This window comes from Rhipicephalus sanguineus, chromosome 7, assembly GCF_013339695.2.
Source record: "Rhipicephalus sanguineus isolate Rsan-2018 chromosome 7, BIME_Rsan_1.4, whole genome shotgun sequence".
In the NCBI taxonomy this organism is placed as follows: Eukaryota; Metazoa; Arthropoda; class Arachnida; order Ixodida; family Ixodidae; genus Rhipicephalus; species Rhipicephalus sanguineus.
In genome coordinates this window covers 122,926,741-122,948,136 of record NC_051182.1, presented here as the reverse complement: position 1 = coordinate 122,948,136, position 21,396 = coordinate 122,926,741, and the positions used below count along the sequence as shown (strand labels likewise).

General features: G+C 45.7%; 1 protein-coding gene and 1 long non-coding RNA gene across 5 annotated transcripts in view; both read right to left on the bottom strand.

Moving 5' to 3' along the window:
* Positions 1-15,300, bottom strand: part of LOC119399825 (uncharacterized) — a 47,878-nt gene extending 32,578 nt beyond the window's left edge. The window contains exon 1 of one of the 3 annotated variants that reach the window (XR_007416928.1): positions 14,985-15,300. This is a non-coding gene — a long non-coding RNA (uncharacterized LOC119399825). Of the gene's footprint in view, positions 1-2,082; positions 2,381-2,778; positions 2,949-14,984 lie in introns of those variants that run through there. The other 2 variants (XR_007416930.1, XR_007416929.1) reach the window with 2 other exon arrangements.
* A 3,149-nt stretch (positions 15,301-18,449) lies between these two features.
* LOC119399824 (uncharacterized) overlaps positions 18,450-21,396 on the bottom strand; it is a 30,058-nt gene continuing 27,111 nt past the window's right edge. The window contains exon 5 of one of the 2 annotated variants that reach the window (XM_049417857.1): positions 18,450-18,751. In XM_049417857.1, coding sequence (XP_049273814.1) covers positions 18,582-18,751 — 170 coding nt within the window. In that variant the 3' untranslated portion in view covers positions 18,450-18,581. The remainder of the gene's footprint in view (positions 18,752-21,396) is intronic. The other variant, XM_037666676.2, reaches the window with a different exon arrangement.

The following is a 21,396-nucleotide window of genomic DNA, read 5'->3' as shown; positions in this document are numbered from 1 at the left end:
CAGAGACCATATATTCTGTTACGGAAAAGGAATGTTTGGCCATAATTTCGGCTCTTGGTAAATTTCGACCTTACCTGTATGGCCGCCCCTTCCGCGTAGTCACAGACCACCGTGGGCTTTGTTGGTATCCACGTTGAAGGACCCTTCCGGCGGATTAGCTCGCTGGGTTTGTGGTTGCCAGATTTCGACATGCACGTTGTCTACAGGTCGGGCCGCCGCCACACCGATGCCGACGCCCTATCACTCTCGCCTGTGTCACTTGACAGCACTGCCTGCCTATCTGTCGTGGACAAAGTGCTTCTGTTCCCAGCTGACTGCGACATGGCGTCGGAGCAACGCAAGGATGCCTGAATCAGCGCTCTCCTCCGATTCTTTTCCAACCTGTCGGCATTTCCTTCAGCTTCTAGAGCCTTGCATCGTCAATCTGCTCACTTTGAGATTCGTGATGACCTGCTCTATCGCAGGAAATGCATGTCTGACGCCCGCAAGTGGTTGCTGGTGATACCTCGGCAAATTCGTTCTAAAATATGTTCAACCTTCCACGCGGACCCACAGTGTGCACATGTGGGCGTCTTCAAAACATACACCCGACTTTCCTCGAGGTTCTATTGGCGACGTATGTACACCATTGCGCGTAAGTACATTCAGTCATGCGCACAGTCTAACGACGCAAAGCTCCTCCTAAGCACGTCTCTGGTACGCTCCAGGCAATACCATGCCCGTCCAGGCCCTTCGATCGCATTGGGATTGACTTGTATCGACCCCTTCCATTCACGGCTTCTGGAAACCACTGCGTAGTCGTTGTCGTCAACCACTCGACGCGATGCGCAGAAACAGCTGCTCTGCCTGCTGCCCCAGCCCGTGACATAGCATCTTTCCTCCTGCGGAACTTCATTCTCCGTCAGGGCGCACCGCGCGAACTTCTGAGCGATAGAGGACGTGTGTTCCTTTCCGAGGTTGTAAACGCACTCCTTGCCGAATGTCGTCACATCGTTCATCACACTGCTATCGCCTACCATCCTCAAACCAATGGCTTGACAGAAAGATTCAACCGCACCCTAGGCGACATGATCTCTGAGAACGTTGCCTCTGATCGCTATGTCTGGGACCTAATTTTGCCCTTCATGGCGTACGCTTACTACAGGCTGTACACAGGACTACAGGATTTTCGCCATTTTCCTCTTTTATGACCGAGAACCTTCCTAGCGTTTGCTGTCGGGCTAGTTGGTACATGGCTGAAGTTGAAATGATGGCTCACATGCTAGGACAGGGACGAAGAACACAGGACGCGGACAAGTGCACGTCCGCTTGTCCGCGTCCTGTGTTCTTCGTACCTGTCCAAGCATGTGAGCCATCATTTCCGCGTCAGAGAACCTTCGACCACACTCGACACAGTTCTGCCATACCAAATCGATTCATCCGAACCTACACCCATCTCTCATGTAGCCCGCCGCGCCGAGGATTTCCGTCAGCTCGCTCACTCGTTTACAACCGTAGACCAATGGAAACAAAAATCTCGTTGTGCCGATGACCGCCCTTACCCTGATCTTCACTTTCTTCCAGAATCCCTTGTGTGGCTTTGGGTTCCAGCTGTCCCTACTGGCCTCTACTCCAATCTTGCTTAGAAATATCAGGGACCCTACCGTGTCATTGCGCGGACGTCACCTGTAAACTACATCATCGAACGGATACTCCGGCGGCCGCATTTTTGTTGGAGCTTAAAATGCAAAAACCCGTGTGCTTAGATTTAGGTGCACGCGACAGAACTCCAGGTGGTTGAAATTTGAGGAGCCCTTCACTACGGCGTCTCTCATAATCATATTGTGGTTTCGGGACGCAGAACCTCGACAATTATATATATATATATATATATATATATATATATATATATATATATATATATATATATATATATATAATATGGGGCTAGTGCGCATTTTGCCTTTCTGCCACACAACAACACAAAACAGCGAAAATTCGCAACGTGAAATCAACTTTAAAATTAACATGCGTTTTTATACCTGGTGAAACCTATCTGCGGACGGATACGACTCCGTTCTGAAAAAGAAAACTGAAGCATACCTTGCTGCTTATCGCTCTGGCACTCGAAAGTCGTAGCTGTCGACGCAGGTGGCTTCCTTTGCATATCATAAACTTCTTGCGTGGTAGTTGGCCACTGTCTAACCCATTCAAAAAGTATATAACACGCCGTTTCTGCCAACTCTTCTTCGCTGACTACAGGTTCTGGTGTCACTTAAGCGTGCTTCAATGACTGCTCACAGACCGCCCCGCCACGGTGGTCTAGTGGTTATGGCGCTCGACTGCTGACCCGAAGGTCGCGGGATCGAATCCCGGCCGCGGCGGCTGCATTTTCGATGGAGGCGAAAATGTCTGAGGCCCGTGTACTTAGATTTAGGTGCACGTTAAAGAACCCCAGGTGGTCGAAATTTCCGGAGCCCTCCACTACGGCGTCTCTCATAATCATATCGTGGTTTTGGGACGTTAAACCCCAGATATTATTATTACTGCTCACAGACCTTCTCTAGTCGTTAGCGCCCGCCTTCTTCGTACGCACAGCGTATCAGGCTCGTTGAGCGATACTAAGTTAACGCACTTCGCCATTACTGAAACATTACTACGATGAGTACATTGTCACATCCACTTAGTATGATTATCGCCAAATAGGATACAGTCGCAACAATATAAAGTTCTGATACCCCTTCTGTATGTCAGAAAACAAAAACGCAAAGTGGAGAGGACAACCATAAGTACACGTACTTCTTCGAGATTCCAAAATGGTATGCCGCTGCTAGTTACCCCCTGTGAGCTTGTGAAGGGGCAGAACAAAATGGCAATGAGAACGGGATACATGGCTCTTCAATTGGCTGCGTGACATATAAACTGTGGGAATGTAGGATGAGCCATACTGCCTTTTATATTACACTTGTGGAGCACGTAAGCAATATTTTTATTCGCTTTCATGTTTCTTTGTATTGTTACCATCATGTCACATGCAAGGCGCCATCTTTCCAGGGGATCTACGCAACGAAACAAGCGAAAGGAGCTGAGAGAATGAACACCTGCAGCTTTATGCTGCAGGTGTTATTATTACAAAAGTATTACACAGGTTTCAACAACGGGGTATTGTGAAAAAAGAAGTTGAAAATTCACCGACTATTATGACACTCCCTAATGGGAATTTGGAGCGCAGCTTCGTGTTGGGGTAACGCCAACTGTGTATGAAATTTTGACTATCCGCAGTTGTAGCAATCTTACATTCGTTACATATTGCCAAAGAAACTGCCAGCGCTCAAGTGCTACGCATACCGCTCTATCTATCTATCTATCTATCTATCTATCTATCTATCTATCTATCTATCTATCTATCTATCTATCTATCTATCTATCTATCTATCTATCTATCTATCTATCTATCTATCTATCTATCTATCTATCTATCTATCTATCTATCTATCTATCTATCTATCTATCTATCTATCTATCTATCTATCTATCTATCTATCTATCTATCTATCTATCTATCTATCTATCTATCTACGTTTTGGTGTTCTAACGGTCGTATTCTTCACTTGGTATAGCCCGAAATTAGAGTAGGAGGCTGTTTTGTGACCGTTTCGTTAATGAGATGTATACAAAAATTGGTATGGCTTGACATGACTGTATTACGAACATAAATTGTTGGCCATAGCGTGAAAATCGTGGCATGCATGTCATGAACGGCACGATTTACACGCCACGATCTTGGTGCTCTTGCGGCGGTTTCGTTAACTTGATATATACAAAAATTACTATATATCAAGTAGAGTATGACCATCATCATTGACAGGCCTTGATGTGCAAATCGTCAAACATATGTACTGCACATTATGATTTACATAACATGGTCTCGAGGTGCTCACGGCCGCTTCATTAAATGAGTACGTGTGAAATTTGGTACGACGAGGCATTTCTGTATGACGAACATAAACAACAGGTGGTAACATCAAATGCATGATACGCATGTTATTGTACGGCATTATTTACATGCCACTATCATCGTGCGCTCAAAGCAATTTCGCTAGATTGGTATACACCAAAATTAGTATTGCGCGACATGATGACTGTATGACGAAATAAATGACAGGTGATGCCGTGAAGATCATCACATGCATGTCATGTACGGTATGGCTTACATGCCGCTGTCATGATTAGATCGCGACCGTTGACTTGACTGTATCGTAACATAAAGACAGGTCCTAACATGCAAGTAATTACATGAATGTCCTGTACGGCATGATTTACGTAACACGGTCTTGATGCGTTTCCGGCCCTTTCTTAGCTAGATATAGACCAATATTGGTATTGCATGACATGGGCGCGTGACGAACATATTTGAGAGGTCATGCAATGTATATACGGGAATATACGTTTCAGTACCATGGTATGTAGTAGGTTGTACAGGCATGCATGCATGACAAAAGTATGATATTGAGCTTGCTGTCATGCTGTGAGTGACTTTCTTTGCCTCAGATAAAAACAAGGCGATGTACGCAGCTTCTTGCTGCCTGCTTCGCATTACATCGGTTTTTACAATTGTTATTTTACTTTGCACCACATTATTTTGGTTAGTGCTATGCACCAACTTGCCCAACGTTACTCATGGTCTTCAGCATAATACATTCCTCGTATTCTTCATTGCTACCTCTGAGATGTAGGAATGTCGACGATAAGCAGTCACCAATATGGTCAGCAGTTATAAATAGCCGCCTGGGACTTCTTTTGTCCCGTGTGTTGTCGTGGTTTCATGACACAGTTCCAATATTATCGATACACTTTTCATTTACTTTTGCTTGCTGCTCACCTAATATAAAGTTAAGCTTATTCATGTTTCTGAAACGCGTTATGTAGGAGTCCAGTTTAAAAATTCAAGTAATCAATAATGTTTTCAACTTGAGGTTGATAAGAAAACATTAAATAGAATGCGCGGCACTTGCTTAGATCAGATACGCATCTTTTCAAAACCTTTTTTTCTAGGTTTTCTCAAGGACCAGAAAACTTCAGATTAATGGAAACCTTGTACATCAGCACAGAAATAGAAAGACGTGTAAGCCAACGGACTGTTGTCCTCGGTGACAATGCGTGGCGATTAATAAATATGACGCTGTCATGCGACAGTTTTGCGGCAAGTTTCGGAATTACTGTTTGTTTTTTCATGTGGTTTTGCTTTCTTTGGGGCACGTTTCTGATCCACTTGTTCTTGCTTGTTTTTATCCCCTTGATGTGTCCGCTGAGCATCTGCGGTAGCTTTGTCGTAGAGAAGTCGCCAGTTTTACATATTCAAGTGGTTTCTTGTAATAAAGTTTTTCTTCCAGGTTTCTCTCCACAAATTCTTAGGCGCGGACATTCTGAGAAAGGGAGGGGGGGGGGGAGGTCGCGTTATTGAGGTTAAGAATTTCACCTTTGCAAACTTCCCATTTTCGACACACCCAAATTTCTTTTCTGGTCGTGAATTTCCGGCATCTATGGAGCATGTAGGAAACGAACGCAAGGCAGATTGTGTTCTAGCACTGGAACTGCAAGGGTAGGTGTTTGAAACCACAAGGACACCTGTTCAGGCTCTTGTTTACAAGACAAGACGGCAGGAGGCATGGCTCACTGGCGTTGTGCGCTGGTCATGTGTATTGGTTCCCCGGGTGCGCATTTCAGCAGGCTTAATTGGAGTTATGGGAGGCATACCAAAAGAGGAGAGTACTGAACCAGAGCAGTGGGTGGCGAAGCGAGTGGTGGCCGGCATTTCCAGAGCGGTAAACCATGGGCAAACTCCGTGTTTTGGGGTTTGTCCCCCAAAAATACAGAAAAAGCAGAGAGCAAGATAGAAAAAGACAGGAATAGAGAGACAAAAAAAAAACGAAAGGAGAACAGCCATAAAAATGCAGAAAAAGCGAGGAACTGTGAGAAAAAATAAACAGAGAGAGAGGGAAAATAAATAGAACGAACCAGAGCAAAAAAAATAAATCGACAAAACAAAGTGAAAGAAAGATACAAAGAAATAAATATATAAAGAAAACAAGGAAGACCAGCCAGCTCTTCTGCTTCTTCCGGCTTGCGCTTACTACGGCGAATGTGCCTTAATTAATTAATTTTTTTACTGTTCAACACCGTACATTCCTGTTTCGCACTGTATCAAACGCGCAAAGCTTCCAGGTGTGTTCAAAATGCACGATTAGCCAATCTTGCTACAGCCACAAGGTGGCCTGCTATGACCAAAGCTCCTAGGTCTGTTCAGAATGCACCATTAGGCCATCTTGCTACAGCAACCAGGTGACCTGCTATGACAGTAGAATGAGGTGAGCCTACGCATATATGCAAATAAGCCAGCTTGCTTGCAGCAATACTATTTAACATAAGATTTCGGATGTGCATCGGTTATGTACCTACTGGAAGCTCACCGAGATGATCGAGTGCCGTAATACAATAGCAGGTACATCTATATAATGGTACATACCTATAGTGGATACATTCCTATGATGTAACCGTAGTTTTGGAGCCATTAGATACAGAATGTAACAAAATGTACGCTTGCTGCTAGGAGTCGAAGCAAAAAAGTCCCTGCACAATGGGTGTACTAGCCCTAAGTAATCCGCTAAGACGAAGCTTTCCTGCGTACCGTGATAACACAATAGCTAAAGCTTGTGAAGCTAAATGTAAAAATATTTACCATATATTTTCGTGCAATGGACCGCGAGGTGGTATAACAAATTTGGGGTGAAAATTGCGGGGGCAGCCATTAAACGGAGGAAATGTCAACTTTTTTTCGTGCATATTATCAGTGCTACTTCACCTTATTTAACTACAGCACTCGCTTGTACAGGAAGAAGTGAAAAAGAACCTCAGTCACACTCACGCGGTTCCAAGAAAGCTTTTTCTCGCCCTCGTCCTCCTTCTCCCATTTAGTCGTCCCATCCATGAACTGGTCTCTTTCCTAGATGACGTCGTGCTCCGTTCCAGTGAATTTGTTTGAGATTCTCATGACCATGAAGTGTCTCTGCACCGTCTTGAAGGAAACCCCAGCCCACTCTAGCAAAATCAAGTGGCACACACAAGTAAGGGATGCCCTATTCAGCCGTCGAGTCAATTTTGTTTGGTGGACGGCAGCGCCTCTGAGGCAGCGTCTCTGTGTATATTCGCAACTTTCAGCTACGGTGGCGCCGCCACGCTGCAACCGGTGAAAGCCGCGTTCCGGTGATATAACGAAAACTTGCCTGGCGACAACGTGCAGGCTGTGCTTCGTCATCGGTGTGTCCTGCAACTTGTTGTGCGTGTGGCCAGTGAATTACGATGGATTTTGTTGGTGCAACATTGTGGAACCTTTGCGGTTCAGTAATGGATAAACAGCACAAGAGAAATCGCGTGTACTGCGTGCCAAAATGCTCAAACCGTATACTGTGAAAGGCGTCGTAAACGTGGCTGGTTTTCCCTTGGACCAGCGGCAGAAAAGACAATGGGATATCCATGTGCGCATCGGGAAGCTTGTCACACAGAAATTATGGTTTCCATCGTGCTTCTCAAATCGGCTGAATTTTGGGACGCAACTGAATTCCTCGGATATTACGTGCCAATACCATGATACGATTATGGGACGCGCTGTAGTGAAGAGCTCCGGATGAATTTCGACCACCTGGGGTTCTTTAATGTGCTCCTAAATCTAAGCACGCAGGTCATCTTTTGCATTTTTCCTCCATCGAAATGCGGCCGCTGTGGCCGGGAATCGAACCCGCGTGAACATGCATCGCAACACCTTACGTACTGCGCTACCATGGTCCTGGGAGACGGCAGGCGAGTGCTCTTTTTTTTTTGCTTAATTTAGAAGACGACGGTCAATAAAACTATGCCTCGCGAGCGAGAACCACATCAAAACAGCCTGCCGCAACTGACATCGGCGAGCGGCGGCTGGGCAGACGCCGCTGCCGTCCGCGATCGAGCGCGAGCACGCCGTAGAGTGAGCAAATTTTATTAACACGATTGGGATTGTACTCTTATGTCAGGCGTCGACATACGCTATCAGTTTTCTAGACCCCCTCAATATTAAGAGAAAAGGTGAAAGTGAAGCAAGACGATTGGGTAAGACGGCCTGCAGTGTCACTGCTTATCTGCGAATGCACCGCAGGTGCCTTCGCATCGTGGTTCGCGATCTCGCGAGTGGTGTGGACGCCGGCGCTTTTTTTGATACGTGCCACACTGGAAGCACCACATTATTGAGTTTGGAATTAGTTTGCATGATAAAATAATTGTAGCACATCTTTTTCATGCCATCGATAGCGGCGATACCGGCAAATACCTCGGCATCCTCGAACATGATGATGGGAGCGGTAAGGAGCCGACCAGCGACACGACGTTGCCTGTCTCCCGTGCTGCTGCCACTATGGCTATACGGCCGTGCGATCGCCGGACCGGGCGGATGAGAAAAATCTGCCGAGTTTGACGCACGCCGGACGCCCGATCCGGCGACCCCGTACGGCGAAACATCACCATTCCAGCTGCTACACCAGCGCGTAGGACGTCAAATCAGATGCAAGATCGTGCCGTGTGTCTCGCAGTTTATGCTCTCAAGCGTGAGCTACTTCATGCATGGGTAGTTCAATGCGGTGGAAAATAATCCTAGCCGGCAAGTGGCAGCAACCAGCGACAACACATGCGGCGATCACTCCATGTGTGCAGGTGATCACCGCATCGACAGCCATATCGGATTTCTTGTGGCGCCCCCTATAGTTGCTGAAAGTTGCGAATAACGCTAGCCGTTAGCTACCCGAAGGATCTGCGTTTTGTGGCGTAGTGGTTAGCGCCACGCGCTGCGGAGCGAGAGGTCGCTGGTTCGATTCCGCGCTTCGGAAGCATTTTTCTCAATTAATTTTTCTTTGAAACTTTTATATATATACACATACTTATACTTATACGGCGCATGACGGCGGCGACGGCGACGGCAAAAACCAGCCGAGACTTTCCATATAATTGCTATCGCAATAATACAGAACAATTAGTGTAACACTCTTTCTCGAATCTTGTTCCGAACATCTTTAAGATGGCTTCTAATAGTATCCGTTAAAGGAATGCAAACTCAAATTCGCTAGTTTACGATGTTGTAAAGATAATCTTTGTTATTGCATACTCCAGACACGCACAGATTATTACACATTTGTCCTCAACCTCACCTTGACATAGCATTAAACTCAAGTGGAATGTGAAAATGTAAGAAGTAGTAGAGGTGATGCAAACAGTTAAAAGCAAGAATAAAGCAGGGATCTTATTTTGGCAGAACTTTAAAAGAATGTGGCAGATCCCACGCACTGTGGGAATCGGTTTCATGCGAAGCAATCAGCCAGTAGCTGCCCATGCTGCATCTGTCGGCTTTGAGCGAGACGTTATGAGGTGGATCGACGGGTTTTCGTAAATGGAGTAGTTGTGCGAACATTGTGGCTTTTCCGTGTGCGTCGACTACATTGGCGTTCAAAAGGTAACTTATGGTTGAAGTAACGTCAGCACTCGCTTTAGAGCACATACGTCACTATTATCGTTGCGAAGTACACTTTAAGGTGTGATACAACTTTCGTTAGCATATTCCTCCGGGGTCGAGCAAGCGCTTGAATGTAGCTTTCTGAATCATAAGAATAAAAATGTAATGTTGATTAAATTGTTCTTAAAGCGGAGCCATCCCTGGAGCCAAAACTGACGTTAAGCTGACGTGACCTGGGCCCCATACGAGTAAATAATTATGATTATTGTCTTTTTGTAAAATTATATGCAAGCGCTGCAACCTGAATTTTTTGTGGTTGCAGCGCCCGCATTTTTTGCGTTATTCACGTCGTGGACAGTCGGGTTTCTCATGCATTTATACCCTCCTATGCCAATTTGGTCAATACCTAATAAAAAATACCGTGAAGAGAGCGCCCAAACTTAGGCGGATAGATAGATAGATACTTAGATAGAAACGCTTAAGGTGCCTTAGGTTCACTAAGAAATGCTTCGCATTTAAAAAACACCAGGCCTGCGTCGCAGTGAAAGCTCGAAGAGCGGCACTTCTAGAACCCCTTGTAATAGTTCTCGGGGCTACTGATACAAGTAGACTTGCAAGGTACCCACTACGCTGTAAATCATAATTTTTGTGAACTTGGGAAGCACCCACTACGCCCTTTTTCGTCATTCTGCGGAGAAACCAGGTACGTACCCGCTACACATCTGTAAGGCATTATGTGCACTTTGTTGATGCGGCGGCTGATAACAGTGAAAAATTATGGCTGAACCCTTTGTAATGGGCTGGAAGCTTTGAACGACCCACTAGTTAAATAATTCGCATTATGTGACACCCGGTCATTCTTTCAATCTCCCACGACACTTTATAGTTTATGTTAACGTGAGAACGAGACAGAGAGAGGGAAATAACTTTACTGAGACTCTGAGGAAATGGATCATGGGCGTTTATGGGCTTCATCGGCAACCAATACAAGTGCACTTTAATCAACTTCTGGTGAAACGAATGCCATTCGAGTTCTCGAGTACACTTTATTAGTCTGAATCGATTCAGTGTTTACGTTACTGACCTTTGAAAAACTGAGCAAAGTCCAAGCCCGGCCCGACCCGAGCCCGCCACATCAAACCCGGGCCCGTCCCTAAGCCCGGAAGTACAGGCTTACCCTGGCCCGGACCAGCCGTTAAACCAAGTTTACCCGGCTCGGCCTCACCCACGGTCTGGGCCGTGCCCGGGTTTTCGGGTAGGCTCGAGCCTATGCAGTGCTCCAGTATTGTATAGTACATGATGGGGGCGGGGAAGGGAAAGAGGTTGAGAAGGAGAGATGCGAGGCTGAAAATGAAGGAAAAGAGAGAGATCAGAGTAAAGCATTACATAGAAAGAATAAGAAAGAGCGAAATAGAGAAAAAGAAAGTCAGAAAAAAAAGGAAGAGACAAGGATTAAGAATCAAACACATAAACGGAAAGAAATACAGAGATAAAGAAAAAATATAGCAATAAAGAGCAAGCAAACGAGAAAGCGCCAGAGAGAAAGAAAAAAGAATAAAACGAAAGAAAGATAGAAAGAACGAGACAGAGACAGTAAGTGAGGATCACTAACAAAGAAGGATGTGAGGAAGAGAAGTGAGAGTGACGACGAGGTTAGGAAGACGGGAGAGAGTCCAGCCTAGCATGAACAGAATGAATAAGAGAGAAAGAATTGTAGAAAGGGAAAGAAATAGCATTCTTGGGAAGCAAAACACACTAAACCTAAATTTTTGCGAATTCTTTTTTGGGAATGGGTGTTTTGGATGCTTGAAACTGTTTCTTAAGTCCCAAGAAGATAACTTTTAAGGTCTCGTTTTTCTTCGTTAGCCACAATATTAATGAGAACTAACGGACAATAATGCAAGTTATTGTCTGTTAGTTCTCATTATTATTTAAAGTGCAAAGTAGTTTAATGAGTGCCATCTCGTGCCGCATCAAATTTACAACCTACTAAATTTGGTCGTACATAAAAATACACCTATGGTTGAGAAAGTTTATAATGCGAAATTTCCGCGCCACCGTCGATGCGTTTTCTTACCGCGCTTATGAGGCAAAAAAAAAATTCACTGAAACATGAATAATATCACTTTGGTGTCGATAACTTTCTGCTTGGGAAAAGCTAATTCCGGAGTCCTATCGACAGCTGTGCTTAGCTACTCTTTAGGCGATGTGGACCTCTGGATTTAGGCGTTTGTGTCGCTCAGCTGCCTTATAGCAGCAGGAGTACCAGAAGAAACACTTCGTACTGGTTGCGTTATCATTGTCCAGAAAGAATGGACCGAGAATATCTCGTATTATAATGAAGAGAACGCTGCCAGCAGCGTAGCCATGGCCCTGACATTGCGTTGTGCGACGCGCACAGGTCGGGATGAAAACAACGCGCAAAGCAGCACAATGCAATGGCAGGATAGACGGGTGCACTCTCAACAACATCTTCGTGCAAAAAGTCAAGACAATCGAAGACGAAAATAGGAGAATTGTGTGTTCTAACCTATATCTTGTGATGACGTTTTGTGCCAAAAAATAGAAATTATCAACGTAGCCGTTTACACTCACTTTCACGTTTGACGAGTCACCTTGCAATCGTACTTTTCCTCGAAGGCGGCACACCTCAAATGATCGATGACGGAGATGGAGTGCTTGAAGAGCAGTTCCTTCCAAGAATGATTTATTCTAGACTGCAAAGCATAAGCCCAGCAATAACACGTGACGTCCGAAGTCCGCGTGCGAGGAAACAGTCCCAAATATGCTTTTCAGCTAAGCTAAAACAAGCAATGAAACCGACACTAACCCAGGATGGCTCTTCCGTTATGATGCATCGTTTGCGATCCTTGTGAACCCGAGAAAACTTACACAAATACCCTCCGCAATCAGCGCAATCTCGGCAAATTTTTCGATCCAAGCACGGACGGCACCAAGGAAAGAACGCTTACGTTAATTCGCACTCTATTCCGAAACCTTTCGTTTGCGGCGATTTGCACTTTTTTACGCATTCATGTACCTCTAAATCTTTCTTGGGCACGCAGTTACACACAAGATAACGCGCTGATTGCAAGATAAATGGACTGTTTTCGAAAGCACCAGCGCATACCCGTATACTTCCTGTATGCCGACGTTGTATAGTACTGTGCTCGGCTGCTGTACCGAAGGTCGCGGTATTCATCCCGGCTGTGGCGGTCGCATTTTGATGGAGGCGAAATATTGGAGGCCTGTGTTTGTGCGATGTCAGCGCAGGTTGAAGAAAACGAGATGGCCTAAATTTCCGAAGACCTCCACTGCGGCGTGCCGCATAATCATGTCGTTCTATTGCGGAGCCGTAAAGCTTTGCGCTATGCCGTGCAGACCGACAGAAAACTTTCTTCATCAAACAGCATGCGCTTTCTTCTTCGTCTTCATCCCCTTCATCTTCTGCTTCACTTCCAGAGCACATGCGCGACTTGTCCGGCGTGGGATGCGATTACTCTGATGGGCGAGAGAAGCAGTACTCAGAGAGTGAGAGAGAAAGAGAGAAAAAGAGAGAAATGACGAGAAAGAAATAGACAGAGAGGTTAAAATAAACAGACACAAAAAAGAGATAGGAAAATGAGAAAGCAAGACAGAAAGAGGAAGAGAGAGAATCAAAGAAAGAGAAAAATATAGATAGAAATAAAGAGGAAGCAAGAAATAGAAAGAATGGGAAAGAAAGAAAGGAAAGAAATAGAAAAAAATGGAAAGATGGAGAAATAAAAGTACAAACGAAAACAAGGCAGGTTGCCCCGATCCGCACTTCCTTCAGTCTCGCGCGAAGCTAGCTAAATTTTTTGGTAGGTGAAACCAAAGAAATTATTATTATTATTATTATTATTATTATTATTATTATTATTATTATTATTATTATTATTATTATTATTATAGTCCCGCACCATGGCTCCCAGTCGGGATGCATCCTTGCTATGCTCCTGCCCGTTTTTCGGTAAGCAGCAGTTTTTCCGCTGTGAAATTTGCTCTAAACGTGTTCATGCGAAATGTGTAACCTGGCCTGATGAAGAGCTGCAACATCTGAAGTCTGGATCGCGCTCATTTTGCTGCAATTTATGTGATCTCAGCAGTTCTTCTGGTAAGCCTAGCGAAGACAACTCGGCGGCATGCAGCGATGAGCCCTCCAGCTCTCAAACCGGTTCCCTCTCCACGTGTGCCCCTCCGGGTGGTGATCTCACCGGGCTGCGCCGCCTCCTCCTCGACGCGTTGGAGGGAATCTCGTTCCTCAGCGACGAGCAGGGGCGTAGCCAAGGGGGGGTTCAAACCCCCCGAAATTTTTCAATTTTGCTTGGGTATATATACACGCACATATACAAACGCACGCACGAACATACAAAATGTATGGTTGAACCCCCCCCCCCCCGAAAAAAATTACTGGCTACGCCCCTGGCGACGAGGTATCCCAACTACGCGAAGAAAACGAGCGCCTCCGTAAGGATCATTCCCGCGGTGTGGAACAACAAGCCCGTGTGGTCGCCTCCCTTCGTGCAGAGGTCCGCTTCCTGCGTGAGGAGGTGACGCGCCGCACGGCCGCCGTGTCAGTGTAGGCACCTGTGATCCCTCCAGAGCAGGTGACCGTTGGCCGATCTGTGACCTCCAAGCAACCTGCGTACTCTGAAAAACCGCTGTCCAAAATTCTTTCATCTTCGAATTCGCCGCCAGGTGACGTAGACACGTCCGAGCGTGTCAGTGTCATGCCTGCGACAGCCTGTTCTGCAGCGGTAACTGAGGGTGTAAGAAAGAAGAAGCCCGCCTCGTTTGGAGCATTGAAGGCATCCACTATATCGGTAGCTCAGCGGCCACAACGGCCACAACGGCCAAAGGCTATTTTTGTTACGAAGCTGAGCCCGGACACCACTGCTGCTGACATCAAAATACATATTGCTTCATTGGATATGTCTCCCATTTCCTGCCGGCGACTTCAAATAAGATTCCAGTCATATTCTTCATTCTATATCGAAGTTGACGAGAAAACGCTACAACGCCTGAATGACCCTTCGATGTGGCCCCTCGGATGCCTCTTCAAGCCATTTCTTGGGGAGCTGCGCAATGATATGCTTCATCTCTCTGAGCTAGTGCCTGGAATCGAAAGTGCCGTGTAACGTAGACATATTCTACCAAAATGCTCGGGGTCTGCGTACCAAGACACTCGAGTTTTTCTCTAATGTTCTTTCGTCTTCTTTTCCGATTATTGCTATTTCTTTGCTATTATTGCTATTTTTTCTTATCCCTCGAGCAGCTGCGACAGTTTTTTGTTTAACTTGTCAGGGCCAGGATTGCTCTCAACGTCGCCGGATAATAGCAACAAAATTCTACTGAGAGAGAAGAACGATAATGCCGTCATAAGTGGGTCAGGCAGCAGCACTACACATCGATCGTCATTCCTATTGCAAAGGAAGTCGTATTTTGGCACTACCTGTAAGACAGTGCAGACAAGCTTGAACCAAGTGCACATTGTGCCACCGCAAGACCCACTGAAGAGCGTAGCATTCGCTGTCGGCTTTATAGCAGGCCAGAAGTGGCCAGCTGGTGACACTGAGGTAGCACACCATGCGCGGATGGGCTCCCAAGAGTCCAAGTCGCGCACGTCAGGTGACTCAGTCCATAGATGATACGAATCCCGTATCAGACCATCCGATCCGGGGGGGACGAGCAGCTGCTTGAAGGGTGTCGATACACGATCATGCGCAGACGCGGATTCCTGAAGACGACTGCTGGATTCGGTGCAAGCGGCAATCTGTAAGACAGTGCAGACAAGATTGAACCAAGTGCACATTGTGCCGCCGCAAGACCCACATGGCGTTGAAAATGAATTTGCAACAGGTATGGATAATGGTAGGAGGCCCGGCGCCAAAACGAGATCTCGCAATTGTCGAGACCCTTCGTAGGTCTCCTGTTAATCATCTAATTATATCCTTGTGCGAATCTTAGGGTCTCGACAACTGCGAGATCTCGTTTTGGCGCCGGGCCTCCCTACCATTATCCATACCTGTTGCAAATTCATTTTCAACGCCATGTTAATTTCCCGGCTTAGAATTTAAATAGCTTTTTACAGCGAAAGCTGTTATGAGATCATTTCAGCGGCCGTTTTTGGCGCCGTAGTTGTCCGCCGCCGCCGCCGCCGCCGGTGTCCGTAACCACTATCACTCGACATAAGAAAAAAAACGAAATAAGAAAAAAATTCCAGGATGGAACGAGGTTCGAACCTGGGCCCTCTGCGTGGGAGCCCAGTATTCAACCTCTGGGCCATACCGGTGCTCGAAACTGCTTTGCAAAAAGGTCCTATATAGGCTTCATCTCGGGAAGGAACCACATAACAATATGCAATATAGCGTGGTATAAGAGTAAAATAAGCAGCAAGCGTCGCACAACGCGAATTCTGTAGCCAGGCATCACACACTGCGAATTGCCCAACGAGTAGGTTGTTGAATGCTTCCAACCAATTACAAAGGGCTCCGCCATAATTCTTCATCGTCATCAGGCACAGCATCAACAATGTGCGCATAATGCCTTACATGCGTTTAGCAGGTACCACGGTTCTCCGTAGAATGACGAAAAATGGAATAGTGCCTGCTTCCCTACTTCTCAAAAATTACAATGATCTATAGCGTAGTGGGTTCCTCGCAAGTGCACCTGTATGGGTTGCCAAGGAAGCCTATAAGCGCATGATCCATTTCCTCGGGGTCTCAGTAAAGTTCTTCGCCCCCCCCCCCCCTCTCTCCCACGTCAACGTATGTTATACAGCATGGCGGGAGAGAGAAATAGCTACCGGGCGTCACCCAATGCAAATTAAATAACTGGTGGGCCGTTTAAAGCTTCGAACCCATTACAAAGGGCTGAGCCATAATCCTTCATCGTCATCAGTGCCTTACAGACGTGTAGCTGGTGCCTCGCTTCTCCGCAGAATGACGAATAATGGCTTAGGTGTTTCCCAGCTTAACAAAAATTGTGATTTATGGCATAGTGGGTACTTTGCTAGTGTACTTGTATTAGTAGACCCAAGAGAGCTTACAAAGGAATCTCAAAACGCCGCTCTTCCAGCTTTCGCTGTGTCTGTGCTGCGGTTTCAGCGCAGGCCTGGCGTTCTTAATAAATTTTAACTTATTAGCGGCCATCGTTTCTGAAGGGTCAGTCGCCATCTGCAAACGTAAGGTACTGAGATAGTATCAGATAATACCTATTATTTTTTCTGTATTTAGACGATTGAGTATTTCTTGCAAGGATACCGCGGAATACACTGGGGAGATTGTACGATTTTGCCGGACTGCTAATTCATCTGAGTTTCTCGGCGTTTTGTATTTAAAACACGGTGTTATTCTTGCAAACATTTCGGCGCGCACACAAAAGACGAAAACGAAAGGCGAGAAGACAAACGGGTGCGAACGCCTTTCGTTTTCGCCTTTTGTGTGCGCGCCGAAATGTTTCCAAGAATATCCTCAAACCAACTCGCCCAGCTCTCCATACTATTACATTATAAAACACGGTGGTTCTACAATATTGGTGGGCATTATCTAGGCTATTAACATATGTATGATGTACTCCTTGACCACGCAATGGCTATAAAAACAGCTGCTGCCTGTGATGAGTTCAATGTCGTTTCCCTGTCACTGAAACCCATATAGAAATGTTTGCTCTATTAAATGGAAGCCAACCAAGCGCACCTTGACCGTTTCTATCTATCTATCTATCTATCTATCTATCTATCTATCTATCTATCTATCTATCTATCTATCTATCTATCTATCTATCTATCTATCTATCTATCTATCTATCTATCTATCTATCTATCTATCTATCTATCTATCTATCTATCTATCTATCTATCTATCTATCTATCTATCTATCTATCTATCTATCTATCTGTCTGTCTCTCTGTCTGTCTGTCTGTCTGTCTGTCTGTCTGTCTGTCTGTCTGTCTGTCTAATGTATATACTAAAATTGGCGTGTGTATGACGAACATGAATAACAGGTCACGACATAAATAATGTTAAATGACTGTCACATTCGCCATAAAACCTTGGGCACTGAAGAGAGTGCCGACGTGATATCGTACCATAAGCCATTCTTTAGGCGTGCAGTGTAGTCAACATGCCAGTCATGCACACGTTGTGCGTAAAACTAACGAATGTACGCAAAGACGTCGATCCGCTTCGTAACGCTTGGCTCAACACCGAACGTTGCGATACGGGCAGCTTCTCACCTGCTTCTTCGCGGGACCTCCATTCCTACAGTAGATAAGATATGTCATTTCTTAGCATTAAAAAGTAGATGGCAGCGATAGAGCTCAAGTGTTAGGATGGGCTATTTAAGGCGGACTAATTGTTCCCATGTATTGCCATAACGATGTCATGGAGGAGTTAAACAGAATGCTGTTATTTCCAGTAAAAAAAGGCATCTTTTGAAAGAAGAGAAATTCAAAACACCTGTTCTCTGAGTAGACTCTCATTTCGGTCTTCTGTATATGTTTCTACACTCGTCAAGAGTGACCTCGCGAGCTCTACCGCTGGTCTATTTTGTTAACATTTAGCTTAAAAAACGTCCTGCAGAGAGTAATAAAAATGCGTGTCGGGTCCTCAAAGAATGCAAGCATGGGCATGAAAAATTAGAGCTATTCCACAAGTGAACGCTAATTCTAATAAGAAGGAGCTCCCTAATTCCACTGTAAGTTCTAATACATGGAAACAACAACAATGGTAAGCCCTCCCCCCATTCAAATTACCCCTTTTGAGGGTGTTCTTTGATATGTCGTGAGCGTACTGAAGAAACGCCTGCCTAATTGAGAATTTTAATTACCGCCAGTTCAGTAGTGGTAACTCGTGTGTAGGTGAAATGACTTAGAAGACACGTGCAAAAACATACATAAAGGCGGTATTCAGCCTTGCCTGTTGGCAATGCAATTAACGAAAATGAACTTAGCTTTATTGCTTTAAGCGCTTAAAACACGCACCAGCACTGCGCGTACGCCTTCTGCACGTGACGTCTTGGTTCAGCGACCGCAGCCCACATTTTTATTTTATTCAGTCACATTTTTCTTATTCGGACAGTCTTTGGTAATCAGTACGATTTCAGGTTTATCTTCGCAAATTTCCTTGTACTTCTTATCGCACTCGGTAAAATTTATACCTCTTTTGAAAAAATCTCTAAGTGCAGGACCTTGTACATGGAGCTCGCACCAAGGTACAGCTGCAACAGAAACAGAATCGTTTATCTCGTAAGCAAACGTTATAGTCACAAGGCCTCAAAAGCTAGTCAGGCTGCCGTAATATTTCAAATACCGTAATGCATGGTGGCTTTGGCAATATTTCATTACAACCCATTGCAACAAGACAGTTCTTAGTAGCACTTGTTGTGATGTCTCTCATGCGTTTGTGTTTTTAGCGCTAAAATGAAGATGGCGTCTTCGTATATATGCGCTATCTCCAGCGGTCATCGTACGGGCAACAGACGCTGACGAGTGGACGAACAAGAACCATTATTTCTACTTGCCGGTGTGCATGCTTCCTGCTCTTTCGTCTAGCAAGACGAGCAGGAGCTCTCGGAGATGTCAAGAGACACATCGACGAGCCTAGCTTTGCAAAACGAGCAGGAGCCGCGTTTCGATTATGAAACACATGTAAGTGTGGGTGAGGAGTGGTTGTCATGGTTACATCGGTGCACCGCGTCGTCTGTTTAGCACAATCCTTAGTTCTGTATCTCTCCTACACTCTAAGAAAAAAGAGTCAAAAGAGGGTCATGGAACCATGACTCTCTTCGGGTGTCCATATGACCTCTTTTGGAAGGTACAGGCAAAGAAAAAGAGTTAGCATTTTCGAAGGAGTCACTGGACCCTCCTGAACCGCGTTTCGATTGGCTTGGGTATAGGGAAGAGCCGCGTTATACGCCATACATATCGCGCGCTTGCCGTTTGGCGCCGTTGTGGCGCCTTGCTCGCCGACGCAGACGGGGTTGGCGCCGGGGTGACTCGCCGCTCTCCTCTCTCAGTCGTCTCAGGCATCTCAGGCCTCAGGTCTCAGGTCTCAGTCTCTCAGTCTCCTCGTATATTGGAATGCGTTGCGTGGTTGCGTTGGTTGCGCGTCTTCGGTGGTGTTGACGCCGGCTCTGTGCACGAAGTGACGCTTGGAGGACGGAATATTCATGGAGCTGCGGACACCGACAACGGGAGCCAGTTAACGGTGAGTGTACTGCTTTCGTAGGTACTAATTATACAGCTTTAGCTGGGCGTCCGCAGCAGCCTTGCTGAAGTTATCTGCCAGCAATTTCCAACAGCAGCCTGCGTCCGCTGGGCTGTTGCGGATGCCCAACTAAAGCTGTCAGTTAACGAGTTACCACCGTTATGCGCGTTGCTGTACAAGCTCCCATAATGTGAGCGATGCAAAGAATTATCGAAGGTCATTTCTTGCTAATTGCACGTAGTGTCTGCACTACTGAAGGTGCAAGATGTCGTTTTGAGATGCACTTTAGTCTACTTCATAAGAACATTTCCATCGACCTTGAGTGCGCAGCGTGCTTCCGTGCGTGGGAACGTGAAAAAAAAATCACAGCATATCCACGGAGTGAATGATGATGAGTGGGCGAAGCTGTGGAGGTTCATCGCTAAACCGTGAATCTTCCGTGAATTCTGCCCAGTACATCATCACCGACGTGAGATCGGGCGCGTTTATACTAAAGGTTCGATGAGAGTTATGACGACTTGCAGCTCACTTTAATTTTACATGTACGCTGTGAATTTTCATTGTTTAGAAAACCATTGCTTTAGAAAACATCTGGCGTCTTTCGTTAAGCAGCTTGCGTCTTTTCTTTTCACTTTAGAAACATCTGGCGTTCTTTCGTTTTGCTTTTAGAAAACATCTGGCGTCTTTCGTTAAGCAGCTTGCGTCTTTTCTTTTCGCTTTAGAAACATCTGGCGTTCTTTCGTTTTGCTTTTAGAAAACATCTGGCGTCTTTCGTTGGTTTATTTCATCAATCAACGGCGTTTTGAACAAAATTTTTATTGTTTATTCACGCACAGGAGAAATCTCACCAGGCACCACCTTGGAGGTAAACAATGGCTGTTAATGGGAATGAGAGACAGAAGAAGTCGGCTTTTAGCTAACACTTACACTTCTACTTCTACTAACGTTTCCTACTGGAACATGCCAATGGCTGCTAATGGGGAATGAGAGACAGAAGAATTCGGCTTTTAGTTAACGCGCACGCTGCGAATTTTTTGTTGTTCAACAACGCACAGGAAAAATCTCCCACCGGCACCACCTTGGAGGTCAAGATCTGGTACTAGCGTTACGACTGGTTACGCACTACTACAAGGGACGAACGGGTGCCGCCTTAAGGAGCTTCGCCCCTAAGAAGCCTGTGTACAGAACGCTCATACGCACTATATATAATGGTTTTTGTTGGCTTAAATACGGTAGCTTGAGATGCAGATATAGTACGGTGGCTTCCAGAAGGTACGCGGTAGTCATTCAAGTTGGACACGCCTCACCGGTAAAGTGAAAAAGCTCTAGACTTTCGACGGCGCGCGTTGTTGCGGCCGCCGCCGTGCACTCTTTTCCCTCGTTTCTGTTTGCTGTTTTCGTGGTTTGCATACACTGCGATGACGTGGGACGTTATAACAGAATCGCATGAGTGTACATGATTGTGGGAATTATGTGCGCTAATTCTAGCATATGACATGTCTGATCTCGACGTAGACGGCGTACGCACGCGCTGGGTGTCGATCGGGTCCTCGTACTTGCATCTGTTTATTTGAGTATTTAAGGATGGGTTACGTTTGTAAAACATGCGGTCAATAACCGCTCACGGCATGCCCCTGACTGCCGGAGTATTGCTTT